The 23,180-nt window shown below is 39.2% G+C and overlaps 1 protein-coding gene and 1 non-coding gene across 4 annotated transcripts in view; both read right to left on the bottom strand.

Annotated features, from left to right (window-relative positions):
- Window positions 1–23,180, bottom strand: part of HACD3 (3-hydroxyacyl-CoA dehydratase 3) — a 34,345-nt gene that overhangs the window by 5,027 nt on the left and 6,138 nt on the right. The window contains exons 2-10 of one of the 3 annotated variants that reach the window (XM_059698255.1): window positions 17,349–17,391; window positions 15,524–15,597; window positions 14,150–14,314; window positions 12,714–12,765; window positions 9,605–9,715; window positions 4,076–4,203; window positions 2,528–2,640; window positions 1,272–1,378; window positions 388–519 (exon numbers count right to left, since the gene is read on the bottom strand). In XM_059698255.1, the coding sequence (XP_059554238.1) occupies window positions 388–519; window positions 1,272–1,378; window positions 2,528–2,640; window positions 4,076–4,203; window positions 9,605–9,715; window positions 12,714–12,765; window positions 14,150–14,314; window positions 15,524–15,597; window positions 17,349–17,391 (925 nt within the window). Of the gene's footprint in view, window positions 1–364; window positions 520–1,271; window positions 1,379–2,527; window positions 2,641–4,075; window positions 4,204–9,604; window positions 9,716–12,713; window positions 12,766–14,149; window positions 14,315–15,523; window positions 15,598–15,737; window positions 15,870–17,348; window positions 17,392–23,180 lie in introns of those variants that run through there. The other 2 variants (XM_059698276.1, XM_059698265.1) reach the window with 2 other exon arrangements.
- LOC132225262 (small nucleolar RNA U109) lies at window positions 5,427–5,560 on the bottom strand. The gene has a single exon (XR_009450827.1). It is a non-coding gene; the product is annotated as a small nucleolar RNA U109 (small nucleolar RNA).

Consider the following 23,180-nt stretch of genomic DNA (forward strand, 5'->3'; position numbering starts at 1 on the left):
ACTTCGCTGGAGAGAACATGGCAAAAGATCCTGGACTGAACCTGACTACAGAAATTGGCAAGAGAACCTGACTAGAACCTGGTGACTGAACCTGGCTGGAGAACCTGGACAGAACCTGGCTGGAGAACCTAGCAAGGGAACATGGCCACAGAACCTGGCTGGAGATCCGAAGCAGAACCTCTCTGGAGATCCAGACCAGAACTTGGCTGGAGATTGTGGCTAGAGATCCTGGCAAGGCTGCTGATCAACTGAACGCTGTCTCCGTGTCATTCCTTCTTCGCCGACTCCGTCCACACCTTTGGGGACCCCTGGACCCGCTGGGGTTGGACCCCGGCATACACTCTAATGAAGTGAGAGGAAAAAGTCTATTACAGAACCAATACTTACCTAAAAATAGCATTATAAGATAAACCTGAAGAAAAAAGGAAAATCTAACTTTGATTTCCATGGGATATGGCAATGTGAAACTGAATCTCCCTGTTTCATTGAACACGGGGATGGACTGGATCACTGAGACAGCTGAAAGCAGAAACAAGAACTTGTTAGAAGCAAATAAAGCAGCCACATCTAGTGACAGCACCTTCTAACCCCTCCAAGTTTCAGGTACAGGTTTGTTGAAAATGCTTCCTCCTCCCTTTGCACAGAGGGCTTATGCCTCTGCTTTTTCCCCTCGTTTTCCTAAGAGATGAGCCTCCAAGATGACAACTGAAGGTGAATGAGGAACAACCATTTGATAACACTAGGCTTCAGTTTCCCATTCTATAAATGGAGAGAAAAATCCCTACCACTAGTTGTTGGTCAGAATAAAATTAAGTCATAAATATGAACCTGCTCTACCCAGTGTGGCTCAGTGGTTGAGCACTGACCTATGAACCAGGATGTCACAGTTTGATGCCTGATCAGGGCACATGCCCAGGTTTCAGGCTCAATCCCCAGTAGGAGGGTGTAGGAGGCAGCTGATCAATGATTCTCTCTCAACATTGGTGTTTCTATCTCTCCCTCAACCTTCTTCTCTAAAATCATTTTTTAAAAATATGAACCTGCTTTGGAAAATTAAAACTACCATATAAATAGGATGCATGGCCACCAGCTTCCAAATGTGCCACACTCCTGGAACAGGAGTATATGGAAGGAAGCCACTAGGAAGATACTCCTGAAAAGTCCAACATCCATATATTGACTAAGGCAGGCAGAGGGAGGAAAGAAGATCTGGCCTATTGGCTTAGCTACCCCTTGGAGCTAAGCTATAAACATAGAGTTCCTGAAAGTACCTTCTGCCAAACATCCCAGAGGATATAAAGGAATCCACACAGTGTAACGAAGCCATGTGAGCACTTTCCAATCCATGTCAATGCAGCAAAGCATGTAGTAGGGGTACCTATTGAAAATAAGGAATTCAGATACTGAAAGCCACTTCAGGTTCTGAATGTAACCCTAGAACATCATTCAAACAGAACCATTTCACAATTAGCCACACGTCTTCAGAACAGAAGTATAATCCTGGGCTATCTACCCACAAACTCCCATCATGCTCCTCCCACCTTCAAAGGATGTGAACTCTCTTTAAAGACAGACTAAGTGTAGGTCTCAAAGGAACCCTCTCTGAAATAGTTGAGTATGTGGAATGGATAAGTTTTTTGGGTTTGTTCCTAGTTCTGATCGACATTCCAAGTAGGTAAGGCTGACAGACACACTGACAGCACTTAATCTCTAGATAAACGAATGCTATCAAAATTAAGTATACTGCCCTGACCGGTTTGGCTCAGCGGATAGAGCGTCGGCCTGCGGACTCAAGGGTCCCAGGTTCGATTCCGGTCAAGGGCATGTACCTTGGTTGTGGGCACATCCCCAGTGGGGAGTGTGCAGGGGGCAGCTGATCGATGTTTCTCTCTCATGGATGTTTCTAACGCTCTATCCCTCTCCCTTCCTCTCCGTAAAAAATTAATAAAATATATTTTTAAAAAAAATTAAGTATACTTGAGCATATCACCAAAGACCTTTAGCCTTCAATCACACTTATGGAATATGTATGGTCTGGTAGAGAAGAATACATCTACTTTAATTGGGTTTTTAAAAAAGATTATTTTATTGACAACTGAGGATGGAAGAAGCAGGTACGAGGTCAATTTAAACCTCAGAAATCTTGTAGTAAAAGGTTCATTTTTGCCCTCCCTTTCAGAAGGCTAGTCTTCACTAGTTCCATCCAACCTGGATTGCTCCTTCAACCCCAGGTTTTTCTGCCCTTTCATGAATTTTTCTCTTCCCACCAAGACAGCAAGATACTGAAAGGTAAGATGGGTCTTTTCATTTCTCTGGGTCTCTCCTGCTCCCCAGTGCCCAGGCTGGCATTACGATCCAATGACGGTTTAAAAAAACTTTTGCAGAGCACATAGCTGCAGCTACACTCTCCACAGGTGGAACCTTAATCCCAAACCAAATGAGACTCTGGGTAAGACAGCAACTCTCTCAAGAAGAGAGCTGACCCAAAGAAGAAGCATTCAAGTACCATCCTAGCATTTCTACCTACCTGAAAATTTCAATTGTGCTCCACATATAAAACACAAAGAAAACCACGGCTTTGTTTTGCATTTCTTCCATAGTGCCAAAGATGATAAACAAAATGAAATTTCTTCCAAAAAGCTATTAAGAGGACCCAAAAGAGAGAAAAAAGTTTAAAAATATATTTTAAAAACCATATACATGGTTATTTGAAATCTAACCCCACTAAATTCAAAGTAAATAAAAAAAGATTGAGCTCAACTGTTTAATCCTCTGCTCCAGTTTTGGAACAAGTTAAATGTCCAAACCAGTCTTTCTGGATAAGTGAGTATGTGTGTGTGTGTGTGTGTGTGTGTGTAAAAACACACAAACAGTTTAAAGGATACTGACCAATGAACATTTGTCTGCATAACCCAAATTAAGAAATAGAACATTACCAGTATGGCATTCCCTCTCCCGCCCCCATAAGTAACTACTATCTTGTGTTAACCATTCCACTGTTTTTCTTTATAGGCTCACTATTTATGTATGTATTCCTATGCAATATACTGTTTTACTTTGCCTGTTCTTTAATGTGCTGAAATTATGCTACATGTATTATTCTGTAACTTACTTCATCCACATAGAATCATGTGGCACTGCCCAGCTCCCGGAGGCTTCATTCACATTGTATCCTATGTGAATGGAACCTGCTGGACCTATGCAATGGGATACTGAACCTGTCCCATCCATCTTGCCCTAGAAATTCTACCCTAATGCTTATCTGTACTAGTCACTGACATACAAAAAATATTATTCCATATTAGTAAGTCAATCACTATCCCCTTTTCATTTTTTAAACTAAACCAAGCAGACTCTTTCCAAGGGCAGAAAACCTAGAAATAACAAGGCTACTGTATTAACACCCTTTACCATGCAACGGATACTATTAGCATGCCAGAGTTGGTACACCACAAAAGGGTAGAATTATAAAAACTACTCCAGAAAAAACTAACCAATAATCACCTGGTCCCCCGTGTCTGGGTAGGTGGTATTTAATGGTACGTGATTGCACAGTTAGGAAACCGAAAGGAGGATGAAAGGCTTTGCTGCTCCATTCCTGGTAACAATCTTCCAAATATTGGAAATTACATAGATGTATTAGGGGGAGAGATCCCCACACAAGTGAGAAGAGCCACCCTCATATATGAAAGAAAGTCCAAAGTAAAAAGAGTTTCGAGGTATTATATGGCCTTTTTCACCCAAGGTAGAAGGAGACCAAGCATGTCTCTAGCTAAGAAGATTGAGGGTAGGATTTTCTGCTCCTGCCTGAAAATCAAGTTTCCCTTGTTTTACAGCTCTTTGTATAACTGTGACTTCATGAAGATGTTATAATGAAATCGACCTGAAATGGCAAAAGTTTACTTTGGAAAATATTCCTAAGGCTTAAATTTTTCCTCCTTGTTCAGATAAAACAATGCTTTCCTATGCCAATAGGTATTTTTACTAATTGAAACTTCTCAGAAAATTGTGGCATAACTACTAAATAAACACTGAACTCTTTCATTCCCCACCCTTGAGATCAACTATTTAATACCTGGATAACAGAAGGTATCACTGGTGACTTAGTAACTCCAATTGCTGCATTGATAGACTCCACAACTGCCAACATCTGGCAGAAATACATCATGTCAGCTATGGTGTGAAATGTGTCATAGAAGGACTCTATGGAACAAAAATACATTAAGGGTAAATGAGCTGGCAAATGACAACAGGATTATTTCTCAAACTACATAATGCCTCACATGAAAGGAGTTTTTAAAAAGGTATAATAAATATCCAGTCAGATTCAAGTTTAATAACCAACTACGCTGAAAGAAAGCAGGCCTGCAGAATCATGGAAGTCTATTGGTTACCACAAAGTTAACACATAAACCTGTATGCACTTCTCATTTTAAAAAGCAAGCAAAAGAAGCATTACCTAGACTTCATTCAGTTATTATATCCTGAAAAATCTATGTATCAAGCACAGCCAATAATTCTTTTCAGCTCCATTATCTAATTTAATTTAAAGCTAAAACTATATCTCATTAAATGCAATCTAACATTCTAAAATCTCAAAAATTGTATAATCATAAATAGAAGTACCAGAATATTGAATAAAATTAACTTTCAAAAACCTTAATTGTGCTTATATATTTAATCCTAATTATTCTTATTCTGAGAATCTAGCCTAACTAAAAAAAAGTCTAAAATGAAGAAGAAGAAAAAACTTTAGAAACAAGGTTGCTCTCTGAAACATTTCTAAGTACATTAAAGTAGAAACTGTCTACATATTTAAGGGTATGGGAAGTTTGAGTAAACTATAGTATATTACTTCATGGATGTTATATAATAATTTAAAATAACAGTTATTGCTTATGAGGTCAGCAAATGTGGTCTCAATTCTGAGTGGTCCATAATATAAAATCCTTTACTTTTCATACTGATCACTGATCCTCACCTCACACCCTGCATTCCCACATTCCTCTTTGCAGTGTGTCCCAGCCAGGCCACCCGTGACATTTTGGCGAGGACAACTGTTTGTCCTACACATTGCAGAAAGTTTAGGATTCTTGGCTGCTTATTAAATCCAAGTAGTGCTTCCGAGGATCTGGCAGAGTTAGGACAGCTACCAACAAAGATGACACTGTAGGAGCCTCAAAGGGTATGATTTAAATAATGATGAATAAAAGAGGCCCTTATCAAAATTGAAGAAAAACTCTGAAGTATTTTTGCAGAAATGAATCATTTTACAATCCTGCTGCAAAGTCAAATGTGAAATGAAAATGGTATATATTGCTGATACATAATTTTACCAGAAAAATTCCATCAATATGCAGTTCAAAATCTGACTAATTATTTTCTTTGAAAAATATTAATGCAAAATTACAATGTATTTATTTTTTCTATGTAGGAGAAATATACTACTACTCAACCTCTACTGTAAGGTTGGCAGCCCTGAGAACTCCTTTTATGTAGCATGTTATGGAGGTACTCCTGCTCCCAAAGGAATGAGGAACAGACATATTTCCACATGCAAGCAAAATTACAATTTAAATTTTGCTATATATAAAATAAATTTTTTCATAATATTAAATGCCCCTTTTTCAAGACAAAATCCCATCAAATCCTTTTGTCACATTTACAATTAAAATTCTGGTATCATTGAGAAAGGGATTCACTTTAAGTGGCCTTTATAAAATGAGGACCCCTCATACTTAGAAAGTTGTGACTTAAGACTCGGTATATGGTAAACAAAAATTAGATCTTCTGGGCTTTGCCTCTGATTTTATGGTAAATTGATCCTTGTTTCAATTCAGGAATAGAAATCTGATTTCTAAAATGACAGTTACAAAGAATATTAGTAACATTAAAATGCTTATAATATTGTTTTTAAAAACAAGATGCAAAATTGTATATACAAACATTATGATTATTTTTAACTGTAGGAGGAAAAAAGACTAAAAGGCAGTGTATGGGAATATTAATAGTGATAGACAATGGCTTATTAACCTCCCCTTCCTTCTCCTACACCTTTACCCCTGTTTTCCCCCATTTTACAAACTTTTTAAAATCAGCACATTTATTTTTATAATTTGAAAAAAATTTTCTTGAAAATAGGAAAAGGCACTCATATGTGAATGGAATATGGATTTAAACAGTGGTAGTATAAAACAGTATATACTTTTTCTGGGCATTATACATCAAAATCCCTAAAAACAATTTGTCCTTTAATCCCACAATTTCACTTTAGGAACTGTTCCCAAGGAAGCTTTGTGGGAAAGGTGACAAGAACCAACGAGCCAAGAATCTGCTTCTCTCATAGTTGCGATTATGGTAGAGTTTTTGTTTTAAGTCTTTATTTTCTGATTTCTTCTGTAATTAACACATTTTTACAATTAGAAAAAAAATTAAAAATTGATTTAATAAAAAAGTATTACTTAATAGAGAGCTAGGCAAGCTCACACAAGAGTTTCGACATAAGCCCAAGTGAATACTGCTGTTTCCTTAGCACATGAAGGTTAGCAAATACATGACTACATGAAAAAACAAGTGCATGTGTGGAATCTGCCATTCACCAACATCCTTTATTCAAAAGGAGAAAATTGCACAAGCAAGCTAGGACGTTGGGTGATAGGCCCAACTCTTCTCTGAGAACTGATAAGGGAAGAATTAAACCAACAGGTGGTTAGGAAGAGGCTCGGAGCCAAAATAGAAATTACAAATCCATGCAGCTTACTTTAACACATGACCCAGATACTTAGCAGCTTTTGAACTGCATCAGGCCAGCAGGCTTGCACAGCAACACTCAGAATCAATCCAACTATGCTGGTTTAAACTGTGATTTGCAGAATTCCAAGGTGTTAAGAAGGCTAGAAAAACATGCACTTCTCTCAAAAGACTCTAGACCCAACTACAATACATCTTATACAAACCTCAGATGAAAAAATTTAGGAGTGAAGAAGAAAACAGTCGACAGGAGTTTTTTCTCTCTTTAAATAGAGTTTATATTTTTCCATTGTACTTATATTTATACTCCTATTTATTTTACAAAATGAAGACATTTTTTAAATTATCCACATTCAAATCATTTGAAAATGGTGTATTTCCTCCCAATCTTTTCGGTATATTGGTTCATTTTCACCTTTTTATATGGGTGTGAACTAACTGGAAGAATAAATTTGTTATTTATTTAGCTTGTTATCAGTATTTTTACATGTTATTACAAACTCTTCAAATACTTTATATTTGTTTCACAACATTCCACTGAGGGAATATTCTAAACCAATTCCGCACTGCACATTTAGGTAGCTTCTAATCTGTCACTAATATAAATAATGCCATGATGTCTATCTTTTTTAAAAAGCTTCTCTTGCAGTTTCAGTTCTTTCTTTAGAGCAATGGTTCTCAACCTGTGGGTCGCGACCCCTTTGGGGGTCGAACAACCCTTTCACAGGGGCCGCCTAAGACCATCGGAAAACACATATATAATTATATATTGTTTTTGTGATTAATCACTATGCTTTAATTATGTTCAATTTGTAACAATGAAATTGGGGGTCACCACAACATGAGGAACTGTATTAAAGGGTCGCGGCAATAGGAAGGTTGAAAACCACTGCTTTAGAGCATAGTTCTAGAAGTGAAATTATCAGGTTCCAAGGATATGAACAGTTAAAGTTCCTGATTCACTTTGCCAAATAATTTCCCAAGAGTTGTAATTATGTACCTTTACAGTAGCCATTGGTGTGTCTATTTTAGCATATGTCCTGTTGATTTAGGTATCTTTTATAACTTTGCAAAACTGACAATAAAAAAGTCTTATTTCTTCATCATTGCTGTTAAACATTTTTTCTGTATATTAAATTAGTTTTAGTTCCTCTTATGACTTTTGTGTACATACTTTATAGTTTATCTATTTGGTGGAGTTTTCACATATTTAAAGTAATGTGTACAAGTTCTTTATATGTAAATAAATCAATCTTTATTGGTATTTGTTGCAATTTTCCATCACTCTCTATCCCCATGCTGCTAATCTCAATATACTTTTAATCTTTAATGCTTTCTTGGCTGGGGTGTTTTCAGATACAGGAATTTAGATATTTTATTGTAGTCAAATATATTGACCTTTTCCTTTATGATTCTTTTAACATTTTTAAGCTTAGAAAGGCCTAACATTCCACATGAGATTTTTATAAATATTTACTTTTATATTCAATTGTGGTTTAACTTTTTGATAAATAATTCTTAAGTCCTTTGAACGAATTAAGTTTGTATACAGTGTAAAGGAGAAGAGTCAGAGTCCTTGTTCCCTCATGTGCCCAAACCTAATCAATTTAGTACTGGATAATATGTCCCTTTCCATTGATTCATTATTCCTTTATCATATATAACTGAGGTATGTATATAATGTAAGAACTATTCCTAGGCCACCTAATCTGCTCTGCTGATTAGTCTGTTCTTACACTAAGACCATACTATTTTAATTATCACTAGTGACTCAGTGCATGGATTCGTGCACATTGAAAGGAAATTAGACGGTAGCCGGAGGGGCAGGACTGAGCGAGAGGGGCCGGACACACCCTGGAGCCAACCTCCCATGGTCCCTCTCCGGCCGGCCTTACCTGGGGTGGCGCAGCAGCTCAAAGGGTGTCTGCGGAGTGAGCAGGGTCCCTCTAGCAGGTGAGGTCCCTTGGCCTGGCCTTCGGGGATCTGGCCGAAACCAGCTCTCTGACATCCCCCGAGGGTCCCGGATTGAGAGAGGGCAGTTCTCAGGTGATGCACCCCAGAAATGGGCCCCCTCCTCTCTGGTTCCAGGGTGCATCATCCGAGAACCACCGCTGCCAAGTCACAGCAGCTCATCAGCTCTTGCATTGAGCGTCTGCCCCCCTGGTGGTCAGCACATGTCATAGTTACCAGTCAGAGAGTCGGACAATCGCTTAGTCTTTTATATATACAGATTCTTTTATATCAGGTGGGGAAAGTCCTCTCCCATTACCTTTCTCCCCCCCAAATTTTATTATCTATTTATTGTTCACAATAAAATTTCATAATACTTTAGATCATATTCTCAAATATTTTCTATTGTCATTTACTTTGCCAGAATTCTATTAAACATGCAAACTAATTTATCAAGAACTAATATCTTTATGATAGTCTTTTGATTCATTTTTAGAACAGTTCAGTTGAGAATCTATTTAGACCTCAAAAGGATGAGATCCCTTTTGGACTTAAATAACTTTGGCATTAGAAGTATCACATTAATTTCTTTAGTTATAAACTATCATGTCGTGAATAGAGAAAGGGATAGTAGTCCAAGATATGACCCTTGCAAGCTGTGTGGACATGGATCATTTCTTTGGCCATCTCTAAACCCGTTACCTCTCCAGTTAAAGAGAGGGAATATCAGCCTGTTTCAGAGACCACGGGAAATAGAAGATATGAAAATACAATGAAAAGCATGAAGTACTATACAAATATGGGCGTTTAATATTAATACCAAAGGCAAAGAGTATTACCTTTGATGAGTAGTGGGCCAATCTACTAAAAAAAACAAAAAACAGTGTTAAAATTTGGTACTTGCCTTTTCCCAGGATAAAGAACCGCACAGTCATGTTGACAAACATCCACGAGAATCCCAAGAATTGCACAAGATTATACATGAACAGGTATCCTTTCTTCAAGTTTATAAGAGCTGGAAAGCAAAGCAAGGCAGTAAACTGTTACAAGCAGCACAGCAGGAGAGGGCTATGTAGGGCACCCTATAGTAAACTTCATCCCTCTTTCCTATTGGGGTGCTCTAAGCTCCCACACAAATACCTGGCCCAGGCCTGCACCAGCCTGGCTCCTGGTCCCACAGACAAACAGAAAGAAAAAATATGAGGAACACTGCACTCCAAGGTATGTTTTCAGCAGTCTTTCCCCTCAGAGCCTTGAGCATAAGTATACAGACATAACAAATCCAAGAAGAGAATATATCTTAGGAGGCATTAAAGGAAGGGAGGAAAGCTATACTCAACTCCTATTCTTGTTATCTTAATATAATCTATAGTTACTTCTTTTCTGGAATTTTTCAAGGTCATGGAGGTCAAACTAGCTCAAAGAGAGAGAATGAATAATAAAAAAAATTCTGATATTTGATCATATATTCATTCAACCAAGCATTAACTGAACACCTACAATGTCCAAGGTATGGAGGGGCACTATTGAGATTCAAAGAACTTACAATCTAAAACCATAATACAAGATAGAATAACAGGTAACATCTTGTGAAAATTTCAAGGTGAGAAAATTACATTAGGCTGGGAAATGGGAGTCAAGCAAGTATCTGATCTGGGCTTTGGAGGATGGGTAGAATGAGGACATAACCAAAGGAGGAAAATTACAATCTGAGAGGCAAGAGAATAAGGGACATTAATTTTGTCTGCAGCCTAAGGTTTGTCAAACAGCTAATTACAGACTTAAGGAAGGAGTGAGAAACTTAGGGTCATGGTTGAGTCAAAAGAGTAGGGCAAAGGAAAGGCTTCTCAAGAGAAGAGCTATGGAGTGCAGGCTCTGCTGCCACAAATGCACTCCTAGACTACAGACATTCTGCAGACACACTTGGATGATGCGCCAAGCAAAAGCAACCGTATTCTAATGGGTCAAAAAAGCTAGACAAATTAACATTTTTTCTTCGAAACTATAAAAGTTTATTATACTTCCCAATCATAAAAAACTTCTTTCATTAAGAACCTTTACGAATTTAAATAAAACTGTTAAAGTTTTATCTAACATTCTAAAAATCAATATATAAGTATGTTCATATATTTTTGAAAGTTATCCCTCTAAACACAAAAAATTAATTTAAATCTCAGGTGGCCTTTTATGTTGCTACTAGGGGCCCGGTGCACGAAATTCGTGCACTGGGTGTGTGTGTGTGGGGGGGTGTCCCTCAGCCCAGCCTGCCCCCTCTCACATACTGGGAGCCCTCAGGCGTAGACCCCCATCACCCTCCAATCACAGGATCAGCCCCTTGCCCAGGCCAGACGCCTCTGGCCTAGGCGTCTGGCCCGGGCAGCGGGGACCCGCAGTTGCAGCGGCCCCGCGATCGTGGGCTTAGCTTTAGGCCCAGGCAAGGGACCCCTAGCTCCTGGGACTGCCAGCTTCGACCGTGCCCAGCTCCCATCGCTGGCTCCACCCCTACTTCCTGCTATCACTGGCCAGGGCAGCAAAGGCGCCTGATTCTCTGATCATGGCTGGGGGGCAGGGCAAAGGCGGCCCTTAGCTCCCCCCTGGGTTTCCGATCACTGTCAGTGTCAGGGGGCTTCTTCCTGCTTTCCCTTTCACCTCCCTGCATTGTGCCTACATATGCAAATTAACCGCCATCTTGTTGGCAGTTAACTGCCAATCTTAGTTGGCAGTTAACTGTCAATCTTAGTTGGCAGTTAATTTGCATATAGCCCTGATTAGCCAATGCAAAGGGTAGCTCGTACGCCAATTACCATTTTTCTCTTTTATTAGTGTTGATTCTTTATCTCCACTAATTGTCTCCCCTCCTTTGCTTTTCTAAGGGAATATTTCTCTAAATTAGTAGTTATTCAAATCTTCTTTTTTTAGAGCAATGAAATCTTCTTTTCAAGATAAACTTTATTAACAATGCCATGAAACACAAAAGCACAATTGCTTTGACTAAAGTGGAAATGCTTGGTTGGCCTATCCCTCCAAAGCATCTCTGGGAACCGCTGGGGTACCATGAAACATAGTTTGAAAACCACTGCTCTACAACTTTCCACTCCCTTATTATGGCATGCCAAATATGCACCACTAAAACTTGAAAAAGTGTGAACAAATGAGGAACTCTTATATTATTCCATTTTTCAGCATTAGTTTTAACTTAAAGACTTTCATAGTCCTCCCTCTAGAATGCAAGCTCTTAGAGCACAGGTGCTGATCAATTCCTTGACTCCACACCTCAAGGGACTAGTATAATGCTTTCAGTGCTGCAAGAATTTAATAGATAGCTGCAGAATTTAATCTATGTCACCCAGAAGATAATACACTTACAGAACTTAATGCTTATAAAGTGGTTGGACAGACAGAAATAGATATGGATTTTTTTCAAGGTTGACAACCAACACCTACCTGTGGCACAGCCCTTAAGATCTCAGTTGGGAGAAAAACATCAGATTGGATGGAGTGTAGCCTTGGACCTCCATCATATTTCCACATGTCCATGCAGTACATGCTGCCATCTGACATTAGGTCCATCCAAGAGACTAAGGTTCTTTCATATTATATACCAGATGATGGTAAGATCCAAATAGAAGGGAAACATTACCCAACCGGCTTGGCTCAGTGGTTGAGCGTCAACCTAAGAACCAGATCAAGGTTCGATTCCCAGGTTGTGGGCTCAATTCCTAGTGTGGGGAGTACAGGAGGTAGCTGATCAATGATTCTCTCTCATCATTGAGGTTTCTATCTCTCTCTTCCTCTTCCTTCCTCTCTGAAATCAATAAAAAAAAATTTTTTTTTAAGGGAAACATTAAAAGTAAGGCTTCTAATGTGGATGTGCACAGCATAAGCACTGGACATTAGGGACTGCTCATCCACTCACCTACACAATATTAGCTCTCCTACCACATCACACTCATCCATACCCCCACCTCTATCACAAATTAATGGTAACTACCATAGCAGCAGGGGCAACTTACTTTCAGGGGAGCCTTGGCTTTCCATTCTGAGTTTATTTAGGCGTTCTTCTTCCTGGAATTTGGACAGAAGTTTTCAAGAAGAAAAGTTAGAATTCCAAGGTGCTTGCAAAAGTCCACATGTTGGATAAGTGATCTGACTCCCTGAAAGCCTCTTCCAATTGTGCTCGTACTTCATTGGGGAAAATGTCCTAGCTCAGGCTGCCGAAAAGCCTGACTCCTCCTCCTTACTGAGTAGCATTAACATCTGTGAGCCCAACCAGTGCTCACAGAACTGAGCCAATCAGCTGGCTTCTAATCTATCAAGTGGGTAGTCTTGACATCTTAGAGCTGGAGAGACATTCAGATTTGTCTTGGTCATAGAAACAAACAGAAATTTAAGGCAGAAAATAGACTGCTATTTTATTTTCTAACACCTCTAGATTTTTAGTATCATTTTCCAGAATCTAAAACCTTGTCTCCACATCATATTAATTCATATTAGGTTAACATATAGGTGGTTACATATAGAAATATCTATGGATAGATGTATATGAATAGGCCAGTATGCACACACATAGTTTGTTGTTCAGTCAGCTGAGAGGACCAAGAAGCAATGATAGCCCAGCAGCAACGAAAATACCAAAGCCCAGAGCTTGGTTTCCACTACCATTCTCCACTAAAAAGAACTGAGTTCCTTAAAGAATGGCTGATTCTAGCACTGAGCAGGGAACATACAAGATAAGCCAGGAGCGGCTTACAGTGCCAGAAATTAAAGAAGTACACACACACAAAAAGAAAGGAGAAAGCCCCATAGCGATGGAGCTATGAGCTCTGTCAAAGGGACACAAGACCCAACTGAAAGAGTTCTATTGACCAAACTGAAACAGTCTGAGCAACAAAATGAATAACATGGCCCGAATTATAACCCAAACTATAAAATAAGTATTCATGAGTCTACTGACATTTTTAAATGACTGAATAAGTGGGAGAGAATAATCCCCAACACAGAATAATTTCAAATAAAATATGTAGATACTCCACCCTGAAGATGGGAAGCATCACTCCCCACTCCTTCAGTGTGGGCTATGCACAGTAACTTCCTTCCGAAGAGTACAGTAAGGAGAGGGGAGGAAGTAACATTACAATGAAGAGACCTGACAAACATTACCTCAGCCACATGAGCAAGATCAATATCAACAGTGATAAGTCATATTGATAGTATGTACCCATGATATGGCATGATCTGTGGTCTTCCTCCCCAAAACCAATCATGAAAAACACACCAAGGAACAGTCTACAAGATACATGACCAGTACTTCTATAAAACCATGTCTCCAGGTCGTTAACTTAATGTCTAACTTCATATTTATTCTATCAGATCCTGGTAAGTATCTTAGGTGGCCCAAATAACTTGGTCTCCTCACGATTTCTGTCGAGGTCCTAGGGTCCTTACTGACCTTGGCTCGGAGCTCCATTTCCGCATCAGACTCGTCCAGCCAGCGATCAAAGTCAGGGGCCAAAAACAGTGGGCGCTTCTCCTGCTTGGTGAGTCTCTCCCACCACTGGCTCACCTTCTTCTGCACCGTAATGTTTACCTGCCTCTGGGTCAGTTTGTAAACCGGCTAAGAGAGAAAATGAGAATGTGAGAATGCTCTCTCCTTCCTATCCCCTCTTCTTCCTCTGACACTGCCCCAAGCCAGGGTGACTAACTATACAGAGAACTAAAGAGTAGGCTTACTCCCCTTCCTTCTCTGTTCCTACGCATCCTGATGCAGAGAGCATCTAGACCACGAGCTGGTATCGGGAAAATCTGCTAAGAACAGCACTTTATGATTCACCCAATGAATGACACAGGAGGAGATCAGGATAAGAAAGGCAGAGAGTTCCTGGTTTTATTAGAAGAAACTAAATGAACCTCCTGCCAGATCTACATCATGCAGGGCACTTCATCCAATCACTCTTTCAAGTGCATCCTCACCTTCCAAATCTTCCTCCCATGAAGATGGTCCTGGCTTAGAGAGTCCTTATTTTAGAAAGATCTAATCAAGGCTAGAACTGTACTGGATCAGATACAACTTTTTCACATGGGTCAGCCTGGGGAGTCTTCCCAACTAAACTCAAATTCTTAATGGCTGTTGCAGTTCATTATTCTACATGTCTTCCCCTTTGCCTCCAAAGCAAGACCCATGACAAGTGCTCCACTCCTTAAATCACTGCTGTCTATTAGAACAACCAAAACAACAGAAACCTCCTGCAGACAGAGAGCAATATGCTCAAACCCTCATATATAAGACAAGAGTGTAATTCCAGAAACTGAAATACACCATGTGCTGGATTCCCTCCCTTCCAGTTACAGAGGCTTCCTCAAGCTCCGAGAGAAGGGAAACTTCAATATGCGTCCAGCATTCTTTCTAAAGATCAACTGCCTCGGCATTTTCTGATTTCTACTGCTCCTCAGGCAAAGTCGCAGGAAAGCAACGCCTGTGTGGGCTTCCCCTGCCCTCCGTACTGCTCTCTATGGTACCATACTCCTCCTCTGTCATCGTTAAAAACCAGAATATCAGAGCTGGAAAACACCAGATTGGGTAAGAGACCATGATCCAATTCTTCATTTAACACATGAGGAAACTCAAAAAAGTAAAAGGACTTGTTCAACCACTAATAAGTGGCAGAGCCAGAATCACCTCAGATTCTCCGAGTTGCACAATTCCTCTGCAGCTAAAACTATATTCTCCTTCGGTTTTTATCTTCTTTCCCACAACCGTTCCTCCCCATTTCATTTCACTAAATTACTAGTATTTATTTCCTAAAATAGAAAGGAAAGAACATACCTCTGGCTTCACAAGGTCCAAGAACTCCAGGTGAAACTCATAGACATTATCTCCTTTGGCACCATGTCCTTGAGCTATAAAGGAAGAAATGTGGGTTACTGTGAACTTGAGCAGAGAAAGGCCATCCAAAAGCTTAATGCAGTTCTTCCAGAAGTATACAAATGTCAATGGTCCTGCCAGAAAGAGTCGGGGCGTGTGAGAAGAGCTACTCAACAGCTAGATAAGCTGGATCCTGGGCAGAAGTTTATTTCCATATATCCTCTGATGGTCAGTTCCAGAGTAGGTAATTAATCTTCCAACATGGCCCTCACGATGCTCAGTACAGATAATAGGCAGGGAAAAGACTACAGAAAGCAAAGCCAAAGGTATCACATAGATATAAATTTAACTTTCACATGCACTTTGGCACTGAATCCAGAGCAGAGAAAAATCAGGTTAAGGAAAGTTGCTGGGTGCATGGAAATGCTTGCTGGACTGTCTCAGAGAAAGCTCTGAACCTAATACTTTTCAATCAGGGATAGAAAATGGAGAAGCTCACTTTCCTTTAGCACATCCCACATGGGAAAAAAAAGAGAAAAATCATTCTCTCAGCTCAATCCTGGGAGGACAAATGGCACTGGCAGGAAAGCCCTGGGTTGACCTGCGCCTTGGCATGGCTCCTCTCCCCAGGTCCGGCCACGCCTCAGTGCCAGGGGCTGCTGCACTTCACCTCCCCTCTAACTCTCGGGCTTGTCTATCAATTCGGTTCTATTTCTTCATCGGGCCCTATGCGGCATGACCTGCCTAATGTTTGCTACAGGTAGCTAATGTTCCCTAAAACCATAAATTCCTATAACAGAACAGTCTATAAGCTCCAAGTGGCAAGACGCACTTTTATCACTTTAACTTCTTTTCAAATGTTTAACTCCTAAAATAAATCGGAGCTGCTGCCACCACTGCTCTCATCTTGAAAAGTAGATACAAAAGCCAGGCTGTGATTTCATGCAAGTATATTAAGGCAGATGGAATCTCATGTAAAGCAGAAACACTTCAATGTCCCATTACCCTACTCACTCACTCACGACATTCCAAGGAACTAGCACAGAAAGCAATTAGGGAGAATTCCGCCCTATGGGGTGACAATAACTCCAGACTACCATCTGAGGCATCACTGATGAACTGAGGAGAAAGGAGATGGAGGCAGATTCACAGAACTGAGACCGTCAGAGCTAGAAAAGCTTTAGGTAGCATCTAGAATAAGTATTTCTTAAACTGGTCTGTAAGTATAATATCAGGGAGCCACACAGCCTCATTAAGAAAATTTCTATTTTTTTGTTTCATTATAACCTTAAAAAATAAAAGTAAAAGGTCAAGTGATGACTACCTTATAGTTATCACAAGTTCAGGGGCTGTGTTCACCACTGCAATGAAGCCACATATCACTTAAAGGGACCATACCTAACTCCTAACATGCTTTTCAATCTGGGTCTATGGCCCTGGAGGATGCTGAGGACATATTCTCAGATGTTTTGGGTCCTCAAATTTGAGAAACACAACTTATAACCCATACCCCACTTTATAGGTCCAGAGAAGTTAATAGTTGCCTGAGGGAGCAGCAGAATTAATCTCCGCATTTCTAGCCCACGATTCTTTTTTGCCTCTCCAAGGGGAAAGCAGTATTTTAAACAACTTCTTTGACTTCCTTAATCAAGTATTTCAAAACAACCTAGTTTACCTCAAGAGTATCAGAGAAAGTGAATAAAACAAATAGATAAAAATAAAAAGAAACCACCACTACGCCTCTTTAACTGTGTACAGAGCTGGGAGCATTTGCCCGAATACTGACCTTTGAAATGCAGTACATTGTCAGCGATGCTGATGGCAGGATTCTGTGAAAAGAGACCAAGGATGTGAGAAGGCATTTTAATGAGGAGAAAAAATGGAATTAAAACCATCCTTCCCCCTTGGGGACTCAACCTCCTACCCTGTGCCTCTCCCAGAGAATATATTTAGTTGTTTATTCACATATCTGCATAGGGTTTCTCTATGTCTAGCTGTACCCATCTGAGATTGTAGGCTCCTGCAAGAAGGACCCTAAACTGCTCTAACTATGCAGAACAATCAGATACTGAGCCAGTCCATTCTGATGACTGCAAATAGTGCAAGGTGCTACGTGAGGTGTTAACGGGGAATACACAGACCTCTAAGACTCAGTCCCTGAGCTGTGGAGGCAGAGAATCTAGTGGAACAGATGAGTCATTTCCTGTGAGAAGATATCAAATAGTACACTCAAGGCCCAAAGAGTAGTAAAAGCAGTAATTGTACAGTTAAGTCGGCAAGCACAATGGGAACAAAACGGTTGGGGAAAGCTTCACCAAATTTAAGGCCTATATTGTAACACGAAGAATAAATTAATCCAATAAGAGAGGGATTAAAGGTGGTTGGATGAATATGAAACATGCAAGTGCCTTCACCTGAGGCTCCGCATTCTCTTAACCCCCATCCCAAGGAAGACTAGAGGAGATCAGACATCGGAATTCTCCAAATTGTTCCTTTATTCCCAGAAATTGCTACATGCCTTTAGCAGCATAATTTAAAATGAAACTATTTAACACTTTTCCCAGTAAATGAAAAACAACTCACCTCCTACTTCTCAGCTCAAAGTTAATAAGCAAGAAGCGCATGTTTGCAGTGCCCTAACTAGTTTATTTATTTTCCTCCTGTAGGCTCAGCTCTCGGAGCTCTATCATGCATCAAAGGAAACCAACAAGACAGACTCTATTCATAGCCAGGAATGTTGGGAAAAGGAGAATAGCGAAGGCTTGGGGTGGGGACAGCATTTGAGCCAAACTTTATGTTAAGAACCTCCCCAGCGGGAGCACAGATTTCAGGCTGAGCTTGGTGATCTCTGTAGCAGGAAGAGGGTTAGAGTTAGGAAGCCTAATTTTTTTTTTAAAAAAAAAGGGGGGGGGGGGGCTACACATCAAGGGGCATGGTTCCTCAGCAAGGGAAAAGGGGTTTTGATGTAAATATTATCCTGAAGGCTAGAGTTCTGGGATGTCTTAGAAGTACGTTTCCTACCTAGGTCACTTCTTGCCCAACTCTGTTCCCCATACCCTAACTCATATGGAAGGAAAATAGAGTTTTAGGGGCCCAGTTTACTCTCCTCAGACAGACGGATGTGTGTAAAGGTCTAAGTAGCTAGCCACAGCCCAAGTCCAGGAGCTCATTAAGCATTTTTGTGGGCCAGATTTCAGATGCTAGCTCAGCAATCATGGGGCAGCTCCTATCCAGCAGTGCACTGGACATTTCAGGTTCAGCTTCTCCAAAGGTGGTGGTAGTGGAGAGGTATTTCAGTTAAAAATACTTATGCCAGCCCGGCCGGCATGGCTCAGTGTTTGAGCATCAACCTATGAACCAGGAGGTCACAATTCAATTCCCGGTAGGTGCACATGCCAGGTTACAGGCTTGATCCCATGTGGGGCATTCAGGAAGCAGCTGATCCATGATTCTTTCTCATCATTGGTGTTTCTATCTCTTTCCCTCTCCCTTCCTCTCTGAAATCAATAAAAAAATATATATATTTTTAATGCTTATGCCAGACACAAGTTCAAAACTGGGAAGAGACCTGAAGCAATATAAAAATTATACTCCCTCTGTCCCATAATAGTAGCAGTTGATGAATGTAATTTGTCTCATAATAATAGTAGCAAAAGAAAATAAATATAGAACGCAACATTTATTACCAAAAAACTAGATTAAATTAAAAATAGTACTCCTAATTCTTATTTTGAGTGTTCAGATAGTTTCTGGATTTTTCAATAATTTCGTTACTGCATTTTAAACTTGTAGGTAGGATCCCTTGACTGCGAAGCTTTGCTCTCCCTATATGCGTGAGCTTAAAATTATTGGAGCCATCGTTCTTCATTGCTTCCAGCATAACTTGTTGAAGTGACAGAAACGTATTATCCAGTATTTCGGGAGAAATATTATCAAAGGCTAATATGGTGCCTCTTCTGCTAAGAGGAATATGTCTAAGTTTTTCAAGTTTTTCTCCATAATCTTTGCATTTACATCCACAGTTTTGTTTTTTCAAAGAATCAACATTAGCATAAGATTCTCCTTGACAATTATTTTTGGAAGCAGATTTCCAAATTCTTGATATGGTCATTCTGTTGCACTTAAATTGTTTTGCAGCTAATGTAATTGCACCTTTCTGCAACTTTTCCTTTTTCTTTTGCTGCATCAAGAACTGGACAATCACAACTCAATCTTGGCTTGAAAACTCTTTTTTTCATCTTACTTTTACAATGGGTCAATATTCAACTGAAATAAAACAATTGGTTTCGATCAGTGGATGAAATTAGAAAAATAGTTATCATTCATAATAATTAGATTAACCTAAAAATTGAAAGATGTGTCAAAACAAATGACAGATGTCATGAAACATTGATTTTGATTGAAGGCTTCGCAATTTTGCGCTACAACATATCTTACAGCTGCATTCGTCAATAATTCCCGTTTAAATATTCACTTGCTACGATTATTATGGGACAGAGGGAGTATCTATATTTATAAGTGAGATTGGCCTATAATTTCCCTTTCTTATATCTGCCTCATAAAAGAGTTGGAGAGCTCTCTCTCTCTCTCTCTCTCTCTCTCTCTCTCTCTCTCTCTCTCTCTCCCCCTCTCTCTCTCTCCTGGAAATGTAAGTGCAAGGCTAGTGTGGTAGCCAGCCTTAAGATGGCCCCAGTGAGCCTCTTCCCCTGGTATTTACACCCTGTGTAGTCCCCTGCTAGCTGACGTCAGGTATGACCTGAGTAACCAACAGAATACAGTGGAAAAAACAAGGCGACTTCTGAGGCTAGGTCATAAAAGCCATTGCAGCTTCCATCTAGGTCTCTGACTGTTCACTCTGGGCAAAGACAGACATCCAAGTCACAAGAATACTCAAGCAGTCCTGTGTAGAGGACTACATGGAAAACTAACCTGTGCACACCAATTTGCCAACAAGGTGAGTGAGACACCCTGGAAGTGAGCACCCCAGGCTATCACACTGTTGACATCTGACTACAACCTCGTGAAGAGATTCTAAACCACAACCCTGATCCTTTCTGAAGGACCCACAGAGAGATGATAACAGATTACTGTTGTTTTAAACCATTATATTTTGGGGTGATTTGTTATGCAGCAATAGATAACTAATAAAACTAGAATTATGTCTATAAATGTTTGGTAGAACTCAAGGGTGAAGCCACTCAAATCTGGAAATTTCCTTGTGGGAAGATTTCTGACTACTGATTTATTTAATGGTTATTGTGCTATTTAGGTTTTCTATCTCTTTGATAGAAACATCTTTACTTTTGAAGAATTTATCCATTTTATCTGACAAATTCAATATCCTCTTTGCTTTTTAATGTCTGTAGTGTCTATGTATAGTTAAGCCTTTTTCATTATTACTACCATTTTTGTCTTAATCTTATCAAGAGATCTGTCCATTTTAATTGTCTTTTCAAGAACTTTTAGCTTTATTGATTCTATCTTTGCTTTCTATTTCTGTTCTTTATTTTCTTCTTCAACTTTGAGAGAATTTGCTATGTTTTTCCTAACTTCTTGAAATGGACTCAGATAATTTTCAGACATAATTATTTTATTTAATTAATACTTTAAATATAAACATTTAAAAATATAAATTTCATGCTAATTCCTATTTTGGTGGCATCTCTCAAGCTCTGAATATATTATTTTCATTATCATACTCTAAAATATTTCCTAATTTACATTATAGTTTTTTCCCCTTATAACATGGGTTACTGAGAAGTGTTTCTTAATTACCAAACACAAGAGACTTTCTAGTTATTAATTTCTACCTCAATTACACTGTGATCTGAGAACATTCCCTGTATGATTTTAATCCTTTCAAATTTATGGAGACTTGCTTGAGGAAGCAGTATATGGTTAAATTTTATAAATGGTCTGAGTAAACTTGAAAATTATTAGATGCAGTATTATTTATAACCATTAGGTTTACTGTTAATTAATTATTCACATTTATCTGCCTTCTTGGAATTTTGTATTCTAGCAATTAGTGAAAAATCACGGTATTTTAAAAAATATATTTTAATTGATTTCAGAGAGGAAGGGAGAGGGAGAGAGAAATAGAAACATCAATAATGAGAGAGAATCATTGATCGGCTGCCTCCTGCATGCCCCACACTGGGGATCAAGCCCACAACCTGGGCATGTACCCTGACTGGGAATCAAACGGTGACCTCCTGGTTCACATAGGTCAATGCTCAACCACTGACCCACACAGGCCAGACTGAAAAATCACAATATTTTAAACTTGTCTATTTCTCCTTATACCTGTTAATTTCCATATTATAAAGGCCATGGTACTAGTTATATAAAAGTTTAATACTGTTATATCTTCCTGGTGAATTGAAACCTCTATCATTATGAAATGACCTCTTTATTTCTAAAAATAGATTTGACCTAAAACTCTTATCTGATATCAACATAGCTACACCACAAAGATCTGCTTCTGCCAGGCAACTAGGGGCCCTATCAGTTTAGACCACTTTAAACTGAATTCATGGCTTGAGGGTTTTTAGATCTCCAAAATTCTGTAAATTTGGGCTGCATAATCTTTTGAGAGCCACCTAACAGTTTTAAGTCCACAAGGACCTTTTCCTCTTTGTTCAATGCCAAGGCCTGTGGGGATAGGAAGATAGGGTGTGTTTACCTCTAGTTCATCCTTCCTCTACGTCGAGTTAATGGGGAGAAGGGTTTCCTATTACATATTGCATCTCTGGTGAGATTGGATCTTACTTCTATGCCCGGCACTCTGTCAGGCTGTCAAAACCAAAGTTCAAGTTCATGCAATTGAGCAAATGTTCTCAAGGCAAAAGCAATTTCAGACTTCAGCTTACCTCTGAGTTCCCACTTTATTTTCTAACTTGTTGAATCTTTTATGATTTTAAGATTTATATTGAACACCTACATTAAAACTTTGTTTTTAGCAGAAAGATTGATCTGCACAATTTAGCCCATCTTTTACCAGAGATGGAACTGTGCCTTTGCTTATGAAAAAAAATGAATGAATAAAGGAAAAGGGTACAAGGTGGCTTTGAAGTCAAATAGACCTGGGTACAAATCCTAGTCATATCATACTTATTTCTATCATTCACTTTCAAATCCACAGCAACTGTCATCATTTAAAAAACAAAACAATAAGACTCCTTATTTCACAAGATTGTTGTGAGAACTACAATAATCTACAAAGAGTCTGGCATCTAATAAGCACTCATATTACAGATGCTTTTCTTCCTCTGACTAGAATGGTCTTCTAAGCTTCCAAATCTATTCATCTTTAAAAGTCCAGGTCAAATGTTAATTCCTTTTCCCATCTACTCACTTCCAACATCAAAATTAATAGCTTCCTTACTACCTCCTCTTCACCTTTATTATACTACTTATCACACTGTTCTGCAATTATTGTTTATTGGTTTATCTGCCCCTCTAGAATTGAGTTCCCTAATAGCAGGCTCTGTGTCTTAATCTCTGAATCCCTAATGCCTCAATAACTATTTAATAAATTGAAATCAAATCAATTTTCCCCTTTTCATAATTTCTGACAGAATTACAGAGTTCAATGAACTATCTGCTACCTAACTCT

The sequence above is a fragment of the Myotis daubentonii genome, chromosome 1 (genome assembly GCF_963259705.1).
Source record: "Myotis daubentonii chromosome 1, mMyoDau2.1, whole genome shotgun sequence".
Classification (NCBI taxonomy): domain Eukaryota; kingdom Metazoa; phylum Chordata; class Mammalia; order Chiroptera; family Vespertilionidae; genus Myotis; species Myotis daubentonii.